The sequence below is a fragment of the Pinus tabuliformis genome, chromosome X, assembly GCF_031772625.1.
Source record: "Pinus tabuliformis cultivar Carrire ecotype Pingquan chromosome X, CPIR1, whole genome shotgun sequence".
NCBI classification, from domain to species: Eukaryota; Viridiplantae; Streptophyta; class Pinopsida; order Pinales; family Pinaceae; genus Pinus; species Pinus tabuliformis.
Window position 1 is genome coordinate 387,789,229 of NC_142308.1, and position 14,629 is coordinate 387,803,857.

Below are 14,629 nucleotides of genomic sequence, written 5' to 3' on the forward strand. Positions count from 1 at the left end.
AGTTGTTTTCTTTGTCATACCCCAATCCATGTCATTTTTTTGAAATAACTCTTCCAAGGGTCGGATAAACATCCTGGAAAGACCATTTCATTGTTGTTTTTCTTCTTCACAATTGCTTTTGCTACTGCTGTGCTGCTGTTATTATGTGCTTCATTCATTGATTCCATTAATTCTTCTATATCACACTGAGAATCAATCCCTGTATTGTGCCTTTATTAGAAATATTGTTGTCATTGATGTCAAAGATAGGAGATCTTACTTATGTCCAATATAAATAACTGAAAATGAAGATTGTTGGACATATTGTTTTTTGACTTTTGATGCCCCATTTGGATAACTTACCTTTGAATGGTTTTTTACTCGAATTATCTAGCTCAAATGGGAGAACAATATCTATGGTTGGAAATATTTTTCTAAGATATTTCTAATGATATATGGTTCTCCTCATAACTCCAAAAGAATGAGGAGATATGAAATATTTTTTCAAGATTACCCAACCAAAGGACAAGCAAACCCCATTTGGATACCCTATCTTTGAAGGCACTTTTAATCCAACTACATAGCTTAAATGAGAGCATATGATATATGGTTGGAAATTTCCGATACCTTTCCAATGGTATATGGCACTCCCTCTAATTCCATAGAAACAAGGATATATGAAATATTTTGTCAATATAACCCAACCAAAGTACAAACATGTGGACCCAACCAATTTTACAAGTCAACTGCATAAGTGAACATAAAAACACTATAACTAAAGGAAATATGAGTTCATTTAACATCAATTCATCGAAGAATAGATATAAGGTTGTAAGAGGAGTTGAGGAATAAATTCTGGGGTCATTCTTGGAGTCTAAATGTGGAAGCAAAAATGTGATTTATGAAGTGAATGAGCCATCCTGGAAATTTCACTATATATTTTTGCCTGTTATGTTTGAGACTGTGAAACTTGGAGGAGATATAGATAATATCTTCCCGCACCTATGGTTAAAATATTAGACATTGGTTCACTATAAATTTAGAGATATGGGCAAAGGAAGTTAGGCTTCTTGAATGCTCCTGAAATCAACTTCAGATAGGTTAGCTTGACATTTTCACTATAAATTTTCGTCTGTGATGTTTTGGTACATGAAAATTGGAGGATACATATAGAAGATATTCATGTACTTGTGGTTCAAATTTCAAATCATTATTTCCTATAATTTCAGGGATACAACCAAAAGAAGTTAGGCTTCCTGAATGCTCTTGTAAATCTTCTTCAAACATGTCAGCAAGGAATTTTCATTATAACTTTTGTTCTGGGACATTTTAGACTATGAAACTTGGGAGGATACATGTAGAAGATCTTCATGTGCTTGTGGTTCAAGTTTCAGACCTTGATTCATTATAATTTCAGAGATATGGTCGAAGGAAGTTAGGCTTCCCGAATGCTCTTGAAATCTTCTTCAAACATGTTAGCTTGGTATTTTTGCTATATCTTTCTTTCTATAATGTTTCAAAATCTAAAATTTGGAGGAGATGGAGGAGATATCTCAAGGTACACGTGGTATAAATTTTAGACCCTACTTTTCTAAAATTTACGAGATATGATTTGAGGAATTTAGTGTTCCTGAATGCTCATGAAACATGCTTCAAACATGTTCGTTTGCCATTTTTGCTATAAATTTCTTTTTGAGATATTTTAGATTGTTAACTTTGGATGGGAGAGAGAAGAGATCTCTAGGTACTTGTGGTAGACATTTTAGAACCATATTTTCACACTTGGATAGTGGCATTCTGTGCAAATTCATTCTTGGGAAAAATCCAAAAGCAACAAGTTTTGGGAGAAGTAGACTTGGTGAAGGTAGAAGAAACTAACAAAGCTGGTGAAGACAATAGAAACAAGAAGACTTGGTGAAAGTAGAAGCAACTAATAGACATTGTGGAGAATCAGGAAAGTAGGTTGGTGTTTGAAAATATTTGCAGCTGAGGGGATTGGTGTCTCCTATTGGTTGGTGTCTGAAAAACAACAGCGAAGATTGGTGTATCCTATATGTTGGTGCTACAAAACAACAAAGGGGATTGGTGTCTCCTGTAGGTTGGTTACTACAAAGTAACATATTTGATTGGTGTCTATTGTAGGTTAGTGCCTACAAAGTAGAGGAGAGGATTAGTGTATCCTATAGGTTGGTGCCTATAAGATCTTTCATATAAAGATGTTTTGTGGTTTTCTTTCGTAAGGGTTTCCATGTATATCTTGTCTTACTTATTTAATATATGAGATTGATGTTTTATGATCTTTGAATGGAATTAAATAAGTAAGAATTGTCATTATACTAATTCACCTCCCCTCTTAGTATAATTGTGAATTTCAATAGTTTTGGGTATCACAAGTTGCATAAAATTTTATCATTATTTAATATGTATCATGTGTTGCATCAATCTTTTGGATAAGGTCCTTTGTATCACATGTTGCATCAAATTTCTCTAGTAGCTCCACTACATCACAACTTTCATCAACTTTTGGATGAGTTCATCTGTATCATAAATTTCATTCATTGTTTGGATGCGATCTTCAGTGTCACAAATTTCATCTATCATTGTTGTATATTTTGCATCAAGCATATCATCAAGTTCATTTTGATTTTCTCTTAATTTTATCTAAAGTGCATCAATCAATTGATCTTTCATATCTAGATCACTTTGAAGATTATCCACTGAGTGTAGTGTATCAACCCTTTGATTAATTAGTATTATTATTATTATTATTATTATTTTATTTATTTTTTAATGTGAGTTTCATTCTATTAGTTTAATTTGATCTTACAATTCATGGTTGTACTCTTGCAAATCCTTTATTGCCTTATATGCATTTTGTAAATGCTTTCCTCATTTACCCATTTTTCTCATGCTCGCTTGCATTTGTTTATTTTGTCTCAGGATCACTTTATTTTTAAGTCACTTTAGGGTGTCAGTTACTATCGATCATGCACCCTAATGTGCAATTACAATCTTGTTTTTTGACTTCCTTATTCAATTTCAGGTAGGTCTTTGTGATTTTTGACTTCAAAAGATTATTGTCTAATGTTCCAAGCAACTTTCTATTCTCTTGTAACATGAAAAAAAATGAATTCATTTTAATACCTTGTTAATCCATGTATGTCATGAAAAATTATACGGAAATGCCAAAAATAGACACATAAGAGAGTTTCACACGTCCAAAAATCGTACAATACCACAAATATCCTTAGATGCTATTGAATTTCCAGACAAGTCTAAGGAGCCAAATAGAAATAAATTGTATTGGTGGCCAAAATGATGTGCACAAATACAATGATAAAGCTATAATGATACTTCTTTCAAACCTTTTAGAATATTTCAATCTCCTTTTACACCTTCAACTGACTTTGAGAAAGTCACCAACATTTTTTGACACCTTCAAGATTTTGGGGAAAAGGAAATTGATTTTCTTTTAATTATTGGAAACACTTTATGATGACTTTGTTTACACCACTTAATCAAATTTCTAGACTTATTTACATCCATTAAGAAAATTCCCAAACATGACAAAAAGCTATTGAAAGCACTATCCATTGAACAATTTCAAAGCACCATTAATTGAGTGACTCAATTTAGTACTTTTCCTCACTACACTTAGAGTTTGATATAAAAAAGATGAATATTTCAATACCCTTTCCATATAGTTATACATTCACATTCTAGCTATGAACATGAGCTGTCTAAAGGCTATCAAAAATTCATGTTGCACCATGGATGATTTAATTTCATCAAACTGCACAATGGATGGATGGGATCCTTGATGCATTCTTCTAGTTATGGTGTTCGAATTGTTGAATGAGATTAGTGGAGATTCACTTGCTCAACCTCATAAATTACAAAAGGACCATCATATTCTTGTGATAAATTGTTCAAAAATACATTTACATAAATGTGTCCACTTTGAATGGGGAACTCACCAATCCATGGGTGTGTGATTCGCTGAGCTAGAGAGATGTAGGAACTCACTTATCTAAAGAATGATTGATCACAAATCATGGAATTTCACATATCCCTATGTGGGGAACTAGCAAATAATGAATAACATGTTGAGAGCTAATAATGTTACTGCGATCGTATCCTTTGCGAGAATTCGGAAAAATGGAGATGAAACCCGCTGCAAACTCAGGGCGCACCTTCTATGACTTCATGGAAACCTCGCCGAAGGAGTTGGTCATCGGCTTCTTCAGGGAAGTCATCGACCACATCAAGCAGGCAAGAGGGATCTGCGACTATCACCTCAAGGTCAAGGGCTCGAAACCCGGGGTCGGCTTTGTTATACACGTTTTCTACAGCGAACACAGGGAGGGTCCCGAGAAATTAGAGCCAGGCTCCTGCTTTTCTTGCCATGGCGATGCCCTTCTGTTCCCTGGCGTCGAGGGTTCGGCTCTTGTGGGAGAATGTGTGTTGGCCGAATTCAGCGAAGATCAACCGTATGTACAGTGCTCCATGGACGCCAAAGCGAGGGTGGGCTTCATCGTGACGCCGGTCCGGCATGTGGAGATAATGGGGGCTTTGGAAGACGAGGAGCTGTACTGCCTGTGGAGGGTGGGCTTGAGGGCTCTGAGAAGCGAAGGGTTGCAACCGGTGAGCATGATCGTTAATCATGGGCGCTATAGGAATCTGCCGCACCTCCACTTGAAGATCTGGGTGGACGATGGGATGCATCGGCAGGCCAGGTTGAAGTGGAATGACGACAGGAAGAGGGTGTGGGCGAGGCTTGAACGCTTGACCTCCTCATCGCTGTCCAAAAAGCGTGCGTTATGTCTGGGATTTGAAAGGCAGGATATGCTTACAGAGGAGAAATCCCCTCCCTATCATCGCAATGGCAGATCTGCTCTCGGACGCACAAGAGGCCCTGGCACTGGGTCTAGGCACTTCTTCGACTCCTTTCAGATCCAAATTTCTCAACCTACAGGCAGAACCATCCTGCAATGGGTTAGTTCTTCAGATTTGGTGTTGCATCTCAAACTGGATCTAGAACGGCGGATTGGGATCCCCTCAGGCCTTCAAAGACTCCTCTTTCAAGGTAAACAACTTGAAAACCTCCTGCCTCTCTCTTCTTACAGCGTTACCAGAAACTGCTCTTTGGTGTTAACCCTTCAATTGAGAGGAGGTGCAGCGGGACAGTCATCCTTTGCTCCTCCTTTCTCTTACAAAGATGCAGTACACTCTGAGAACCCCAAACCCCCGGAAGCCCTTAAACCTAAACCTTTTTTGGTTGACAAGATAGAGGAAGTTCCCTCTGTTGAAATCACCCATGAAGGCCTTGCAAACCAACTTCAAGCATTTGCAGAAAGAGCCATCATTTGCAGATTTAACGGACTGTGGTAGCGATCTCAGGATCTCTATGCATGGATACATGCAAACTAGACTCATCATTGTAAGATTAGTTTCTGCTCAAAAGGATACTTCATTGTTCTGTTTGATGATAGTAAGCATTATGAAAAGGCTTTAGAAGAAGGCCCTTGGTTCATGGGAACTGCAGGGCTCTTCTTGACTCCTTGGTTCCCAGATTTTGATCCAGCAATTGCAGTCATTACCAGGACACCTGTATGGATCAGGCTTCCAAACTTACCTGCCCACTTATGGCACTGTGCAGTCTATAAAGCTATAGGAAACACCTTGGGCAGTTTCATTATGGGAGATTTCTGGCGGGAGTACAAAGGTCTCTACTCATATGCCAGAATTTGTGCGGAGTTAGATTTGAGCAAAGGACTTCTAGACCAAATCAATCTCAAGATCAACGACTTTGTTTGGACCCAGACATTGGATTATGAAAATACTGCATTCTGTTGCCACCATTGCCACCAATCAGGGCATCTGCAGAACGCTTACCCATCTCTCCCGGCAAAAAAGAATAAGGATAACCTCTCCAAGCCCAAGCCCAAACGATGGGCTCCTTGCTCTCCACCTCTAGTTGTGGATTCTGAATCCTCTAGCTCTAAAGATGAAGGTAGCGATGCAGAATTGGATCAAGCCCCTCATTCCGTGGTCCCTTCCACCGATGATCCGGCGCATTCCTCCGATACAGTCATCGCCCAGAAACACGTCCATATGACCTCCTCCTCTGATTCAGAAAAGGAGGGCCCCCCTGTGGAGAACCCCAATCTTCAAGTTGTTATTGCTCATTCACCCCAGGATGGTTGGGTCGAAGTCAAAAAACGGAAAGGGAAAAAGCTTCGTGTTGAGGATTCTGCCCATTCTGGGTAGAAGTCAGTCTTTTTGCTTCCAGCCTTATGTTGTAGCTTCTTGCTTGTTTCACTCCTTCTCCGGAACCGAGGTTGATAGTCCTATCATTTCCGGTTGCCGGTCTTCTGTCTCTCTTGATTGTATCATCTTGTACCATATTTTTGATTAATAGAATTAGTCTAATTCAGAAGAAAAAAAAATGTTACTGAGATCACTGTAACAATCAATGAAGAGAAGAATCCCTTGTGATGTATATATCAAGGTTCTTCACATATTAAAGTTTCGATTATTCCACAAATCATGTATTGTTCCCTTGACAAATATAGATCTTTCGATGCAAGTTTTGAGAATCAAATATGCAAATCAAAGAATTAGATCATAGGTTGTAAGGGTCAAGTATGAGGCGAACAAATGAGAGCATGTTGGAGTGAAGGCTAAGATTGAGGATGTGAGGATGCCCATGACATGCGGCCCATTTGGTAGTTTTCACAATGATGACAACATGAGCCCATCCTTATACTTCACTTTGTCTTCGGCTATGCCAAAGCTATCCCAAATTTATAGACAAAGCTAGAATTTTACTAATGCACATAGAAAAACAATTACTCTTTGTTTCTAATGATAATGTTTTAATGACATCACTACTTTTCTAGGGCTTGGAGATTGTGACAATAAGCTAACTTTCAATTTTATCGTCTTTTGATTGATGCAGGAGCTAAATATATTCATTGTAAAAATAGATGCTGGTTCAAATCGCTACTCGGTCCTAAAACTTCAAGTTTTAACAATGAATGGAAGATGAAATGCAGTGTGAGCTGGTGGTCTAAAGCAAGTGGTTGATAGAACTAATCCAATTATCCATAGATAAATTGATTAGGTATTTTTCCCATCACATGGTCATCACAAGCACAGATCAATGCTCTTGTAGAACGACATACTTATTTTCTCTCTCAAGTCACAACACATGAAAAATAGATAGACACAACAATTGATCAAAATAACATAAATATATAGGCTCGCTCAAATGTATATGCACCAAAACAACACTAGATGGCTATTTACATAAAAAAAATCCACACTGGATTTGAAAGCATAGATCTGACATAAAGGGGGGAAAAGAAAACAATAAGAGATATCCTGCAACTTGCAAAAATATTAAAATATCGCCCTTTACCACTTCACCAAAGATTTTCAATTAGTCTGCAAAATTATTAAAATATCACCCTTTACCACTTCACTAAATATTTTCAAATAGTCAACAAAATTATTAGAATATCACCGTTTACCACTTCACCAAAGATTTTTAGATAATTTACCAAAAGTTCCAATATTTGGCTCGATATAATATTCAACTAGTGCAGAAGAAGGTCAAGTGCCTAAAAACTTCACTCGCTACTAATTCCTCTAACATATAAACACATCTCATCCTTGAGTTACTCCATTAAACAGACAAACAAATGGGAAAATCTCTTCTACATTCATGCATTCATCTTCTCGACCTAAACCTGCTCTGATACCATGTTAAGAATTAACATGAGTGAGTAAGTAAAGTGGTGGAAAAGGCCTTAATGTTGTTATATTGCACTATATTGATCTCAGGACATGAATTGATAATACAACAATTTGGCCTTCTAGATCTAAGTCTCACTGAAAAATCATTAGTGGATCATGACAACACCTCATTAAGATAGGGATAACAACTCATGGAAATATGATACCAGATTTTGTGATTTTCTAAGGACTGCTAGCTTAACAAGGATCATTGTTAATTGGATTAGATATATTAACACTCTTGGGAGAGTTAGCATCCATAACATACAAATTATTGCACAAATGATTATTCATTATAATTAATTTTTGATCCAAATCTAACTTAAATGAATATTTAATTTTGGTGAACCATGTTGACATCGAATGAGAAGCATCCATTCTACTGCATTTTTTCCTTTGAAAATCACGTTAACATCAAATTTTGGATATCTTTCACCCAATTCTGTCAAATTTGGTGAGAATATGGGAAATAATTATAGTATCACAATTTCCATCATCAACTTTGCTTAAATCACTAACATAATTACAACTGTTGTAAACCTATTTTACATGCGCATACAATAACATGTTACATCATAATGACAACAAGAACACACACAATACACACAAAGAAGAAAAAAGTTTTAGGAAGGATTTCCAACTGTCTTCTTATTCCAAGTTCATGTATATTTGTACATAGTAGACGTTGGTGGAGCAGTTTTACCCGATCTAACCAACCCCTCATACATTCACCTTTTAACATTTATTACATGCATTTACTCATATAAGTATGGTGACTTACATTGACCTAAGAGCCCCCTACAACATCCTCCCCACCCTCATTGCATTGCTTGTCTTGAGAAAAGGTGTAGCAATTTCTTGGACCTCTACTTCTTGTAGAAGCATCCTTGATGTACATCAACCATGCATATCAGTTTGCATAGGTAACTCAGTCACAACAACTACCCATTGGATAGGGAGATGCATATATAAGGTTTACTATGACTTCTACTTACTAGGTGGCTACTTATTGCAAATCTTGACTCCTTGATCATTCTCTATAGTCTCTCTATTATGCAGATTGCTACTCCAACCAGGAATCGTCAAACAATTCCTCTCCAATCCGAGGGCCTCTCTTGCCTCTCTACGGTTGAGTCTAGCACGTGACTGTCACAACCCAAGTAATCATTTTTCAATTTTCATACTGGGGGGCTTAATAAATACAATCTCATGTTGTCATCATATTGTCGCTTCAACTCTTCTATGTGTTATTCTTATCTAACTTCCTATTCTTGAATGTTTTCTTTGTTTGTCAAATTTTTTTTGCTACTTAAATGCTTTATCAAAATTGCTGCAAAATTCCATATACTTCACATTCAATTTTCTTCCCGACTATAATGGATACCCTTTTGTTTTTTAAGATTTTGTTTGGTCTTCTTATTAATATCTTTCCTTTTATGGCTGCCAATTAATGCTCATGTGCTGATACACTATCAAGTGTGTTGTATAAAGGATGAGTGTTATGAAACCAACTCACAAAAAGATAGAAAAGATAGATCAACGACTTAGAAATTTTCGTCTTTGAGGGGGAAACCTCCTTTACATTACACTAATGAACAATTCTTGAATGATACAAATGACAAGACCTCATTTCTATATATAGGAGTCTAAGGGGTACCAATATAATCAGAGCTTACATAACAATAATATTGTAGGGGCACAACAATAACAATAGTGGGCTCCTATGGGGCATAATAATAACAACATGGGGACTATATGGGCACAATAATACAATAAGGGGTTGCACTAATAACAATAAGGGGTTACATTAGTAGTATAGGGACCTAACATGCTCCTCTCCTTAAAAAAGTGTTGTCCTCAATGCTTGACTAGTTCTGGATGCTTCTATATAAAATTCTCATCCTCCCATGTGGAATATTTAGCGGGTAAGTTCTTCCACTTAATGAGATACTCTAAAATTGATCGATTTTGTAGCTGTCGACTTCTTGTTTTTGTGACTGCTTTCGGTTCCAATATGATTTTTCCTTCCTTGTCAATTTTTGGCAATATTGTTTGAGCTGGGATCTTCTCACCTATAACCTTCTTTAAGCATGAAACATTGAAAACTAGGTGCACTCGGTAAGATGCAGGAAGCTCCAATTTGTATGCCATATTACCAATCTTTTGTAACACCTTGTATGGACCATAATACTTTGGTGATAATTTATTATCCTTCTTAGATTGCTTGAGGGACATTTGTTTGTATGGTTGTAGCTATAAAAATACCCAATCGCCTACATCAAAACTTCTTTCACTGCAATGTTGATCTGCTTGTTGTTTCATTTGATTCTGCACCAAAGTGGGGTTATCCTTTAAAAATTAGAGAACTTGTTGTTGATGCTCGATATGATCTTTCATTGCTTGAACCTTTTTCTTCTTGATATGTCATTCTATCTTGAGAGTTTGAGGAGTGGTAATTCCTGTCAATGCATTACAAGATATGGTCGGATTCATTTCTTAATGCTCAATGTGATCTTTCACTTCTTGAACCTTTTTCTTCTTGATATGTCCTTCTATCTTGAGAGTTTGAGGGGTGGTAATTCTTGCTAATGCTTTACAAGATATGGTTGGATTCATTTCTTCTTTCTCCGGGGTTAGGTCTTGGTGTATATCCTCTTCTTTTGATGTTTCTTGATCCTTTTCTTCCTCCTCTTCACAATATATGTAAAATAATTTATTCTCAGCACACTTATGACCTTTAGTGTATTTGCTATCACAACTGTAACAAAGCCCTTTTTCTCCTTTTTCTTCCAATTGTTGTGGTGTAAACCTTGTAGGTTGTGGAAGACTAGGAGCAAAAGCACTTCCATATTTATAGTCGTGAGTGGTAGGATTCCTTGTTTCCACAATTCCACTTTCAATTTTTTGCCAACTTGAATGCCTTCTCCAATGAATCAGGTTCCCAAAGATGAACTTCATGTTGAATGTTATCCTTTAAAGTCCCTATGAAGGCATCAATCCTTTGCTTCTTTGGAATGTCATTTACACTTATATTCAATTTTTGGAAGTCCTCAATGTGCTCTTCCATTGAACCCTTTTGTTTGAGATTTATCAATTGGCTAAAGAAGTTGTTGCTCTTTGTATCCTCATAATGTGCTATCATTTCCTTCGTGAAAGTTGACTAGGTAACAAGTGGTTTATGATAACAAAGCCCTTTATACCATACAAACTAATTTGGTTCTAAATATAAAGATGCAATATGTACCTTTTGTAACAGTTGTACATCATGTAGTTCAAAATATTGCTCCTTCCGTAGTATCCAATTTACTGGATCCTTGCCATCAAACTTCCTCATATCGCTTGTTCTTGATTTTAGAAGCTCGATCTTGAAACAACTGTAACTTTGTAATTTCGGATCTCCAAGTTCTGAAATTGCATCCTGTGTAGCTCTTTGAGTCCTCTTTCTAACCCTACTAGTCTGATCAATATTGGATTCTTCAAGAAAGAGTTATGTCAAATCTACTACGATGACATATAGACTGGTTTCGTAGAGCGAACTTGTACGACCTTCCACGTGTCACTATTTCGACCTTCAAACCTGAAAAAATACAAAGAAAAGTACAATCCGTCCTCTTTCTTTAACTTCTTACGAAATTTCAATCTGATGCTCAGAGATAAAGTTATAACGATTTTCCGAGGGTCACCTATTTGGAATGTAATTCAGGAGTCTGCAAAAACCCTAAATGTATTGGATCGTATCTCCGAAAATCTAGCTAAAAAAGATCTGAAATTTGGACCTGAGGTTCGAGAGATTTCGGCTCCAATGGGTTTTTTTTTTAGCTTCTGAAACGTCACTGAAAAAAGTTATAGCGAAACTTCCACAATGACCTATTTGGAGCAGAAAAACCCTAGAATCCAAAGCTCTGATACCAAATGTTATGAAACCAACTCACAAAAAGATAGATCAACGACTTAGAAATCAACCTCTTCGAGGGGGAAACCTCATTTACATTACATTAATGAACAATTCTTGGTTGATACAAATGACAAGACCTCCTTTCCACATATAGGAGTCTAAGGGGTCCCAATACAATAAGAGCCTACATAACACTAATATTGTAGGGGCACAACAATAACAATAGTGGGCTTCTATGGGGCATAGTAATAACAACATGGGTACTATATGGGAACAATAATACAATAAGGGGGTTGCACTAATAATAGTAAGGGGTTACACTAGTAGTATAGGGACCTAACAATGAATGGGCCGAATGCTTACTGCTTATTGTTAGTTACTTTGATGTTTCTTGAAGTCTGCAATTAATTTTCATGAAGGAAGATTTTAACATGACTAGACACGCTAATTTTTGCCAGCGTTGGGATTTTTTAAAACAGTTTTCAATTTGATATCAACGAATGTCAGCAAAAGGTTGATCTCATCAACTAGAAATTGATTTCAATTATAAAGGAAGAGAAGATATTCTACCTTGAACAAGGCTCATGTTTCACCCTCTGTTGACTTATGACTCCAACGATTGACTAAAAGACTCAATCACTCGACATCCTTCATGTATTTTGTTAGTATCCTATGTTATAGTAGTAAAAAAAAGCAAGTTTTTTCTTTTCAAATTATTTTGGCAAATGTATAAAGGTTTTTCTATGATCTTGTAGATATCAAGCTATTGGTCTTAGCATAGAATACAAATTTCATTGTTGAATGTAATTATATCAGAGTGTGTGAAAGATGATGTAAAGATAGTTTATGATTCCCCAAAGGCTAAGTTAAGTGAGTCTAGGGTCATGTCTCTTACAAGATCATGCGTGATGTGATAGAGTGTCTTGTCTCCTCATCATTGGCACAAGTTAGTGGGGCCAAGATAGTCAGTTAGGGTGTCAAAACATATTGTGCCATGACATCATCATCAATACAACGATTATGAGGTATGCATTGCGCTTCTGAAAACTGTTGTGCTTTCATGATTAAGTTTAAAAATCACAATCACTTCCCTTGAAAGTCAGATTTTGTCACCTTGGGAGTTCAAAGGCTTGTTTTAACATTCAAAAATACCATAGAGCCATTCCTTCTTCCATCGAGAGCTTGCAACCCTCATAACCTCTAAGTCGTTGTGTTTCCTTGCTGCACTACTGTCAAAAAAATTAAAATGTGGTAGTAGATCAATATTTTTGGCACTATTTAATGCTTGGAGGTTCAAATAAAGTTTTGGAGGTTGTCAGCATCACCTATAAACCATTTTTCTTAGTCAGAGGTTTAATATCTGATCAAATCATTCAGATGAAGGTTCGTTGTGCAAATGCGTTGCGCTTTTGCTGTGAGGAGTAATTTTGAAGTATGGAGGTTTGTGGTTGGAGTAGAAGTCTTCTGACATGTTTACAATGTTGTGTGAGTCATTTTCCACCTGCCCAGTACTTTCAGAAGTTCATAGGATGACCGAAAGCATAAGAATTTTGGAGTCACTGGGCTTTCTTGTTGCGCTAATGCTGCAAACGTATTTTCACCATATCTATTAAAACCTGTACCCATTTGACATGAAATTTTTATAGGATATGCATGAGGGTGAGATGAATAAACTGACTCAATTTTAGGTCAAAATGCTTCACGGTTTTTGAGAAACGAGACACTGTCATATACATCCATTTTTGGATTTTCTCGAAATCTGTGAGTCAGATTCAACCCAATTTTTTTGTGGAGAAGAATTATGATGATATTAACATGTTGAAAAAAATCAACTCAATATGTTTCACCATTTAGGATATATTAAAAAAATATCAGTCGCTGCGTTTTTGTTGCAGGGGGGTTGTTGCGCTTTTGGACAGTTTCACTTAAAAATCAGTTTCTGACCTAATGAAGATGAATTTTGAAAAATTAAAAGAGGTTTAAGTAAAACAAGCTAAATACCATTAACCTCATTCAGTTTATCCATATGTGTCATAGATTGGAATATTCAAATGAATCTTTACAACCTACTTTTCAGATTTCATAATTTCCTGTTTTAGCCATGATTTTTGGGCGCATATTTCTAGGAGATGGAGAGGAATTTTTTAAAATTGAGAGAGGTTTCTCCAAAGAACAAGTTCATATACAAAAAATTTCTTCGATTTTGTAACAATTGTCATGGTTCAAGAGATATGAGTTAATATTTGACCCCTATTTTCTAGAAATTCGTCCCTATTACTGGCAAGCAGTTCCAAATTTAATGTAATTGATTATATCTTTGGGGAAATGGTTGATCTCGAGCCCCTAAGTCCAAGAATGAGCTAATTGTATATATTTTCATGAATTTTAGTGTGCAAAAGATTGGTTGGTCAGGTTTTAGAAGAAGATACATTGTCTATTGCATTTTTTCTGATATATTTTTCAGTGAATGAAAAGACAAAGGTTTGATTTTATAGGGATTCCTGTGTCAATTTCTATGGAGATGTGCTTCTTTGTTTTGTAAGTTATCTTATGTTATAAATCATGCTTTGAATGTGTGTCTTCCTATTTAGCTAAACAAATATTTGTCTCAAAATTTGCTTTAAAAGTGCTCTGATTTAGTTTTCTAAACAATTTATGTTTTTCTTCTTGAGAATTCATCCCATTGTTTGATGCTCTTTATGTCATTTCCACCTGTCTTCTACTCACCCTCCTACAATGAATTTGAATGAAAAACTCGCAAAAGACTACTTAACTTGTCCTTGTATAAGATCCTTCTTTCTCTTCATCCCATCACTAGAAAAGAATCAACTTATATGATTGTATTTCCCAATGGATCCATCTTATCCCCTGCCAACAAACCTTTAAAATCTATATCCCTCTGAGCACCATACCTAGCTTAAGATCTAAGTGATTGAAAATTTGGATAGAGAGAGC

At 36.3% G+C, this 14,629-nt stretch overlaps 1 protein-coding gene across 1 annotated transcript; it reads left to right on the forward strand.

Annotated features, from left to right (window-relative positions):
- The first annotated feature begins 4,137 nt into the window (after nt 1-4,137).
- On the forward strand, nt 4,138-7,030 carry LOC149140163 (uncharacterized). The gene is made up of 2 exons (XM_089450911.1): nt 4,138-4,974; nt 6,941-7,030. The coding sequence occupies exons 1-2, from the start codon at nt 4,138-4,140 to the stop codon at nt 7,028-7,030; spliced, it is 927 nt and encodes a 308-aa protein (XP_089307037.1).
- Nucleotides 7,031-14,629: the final 7,599 nt, after the last annotated feature.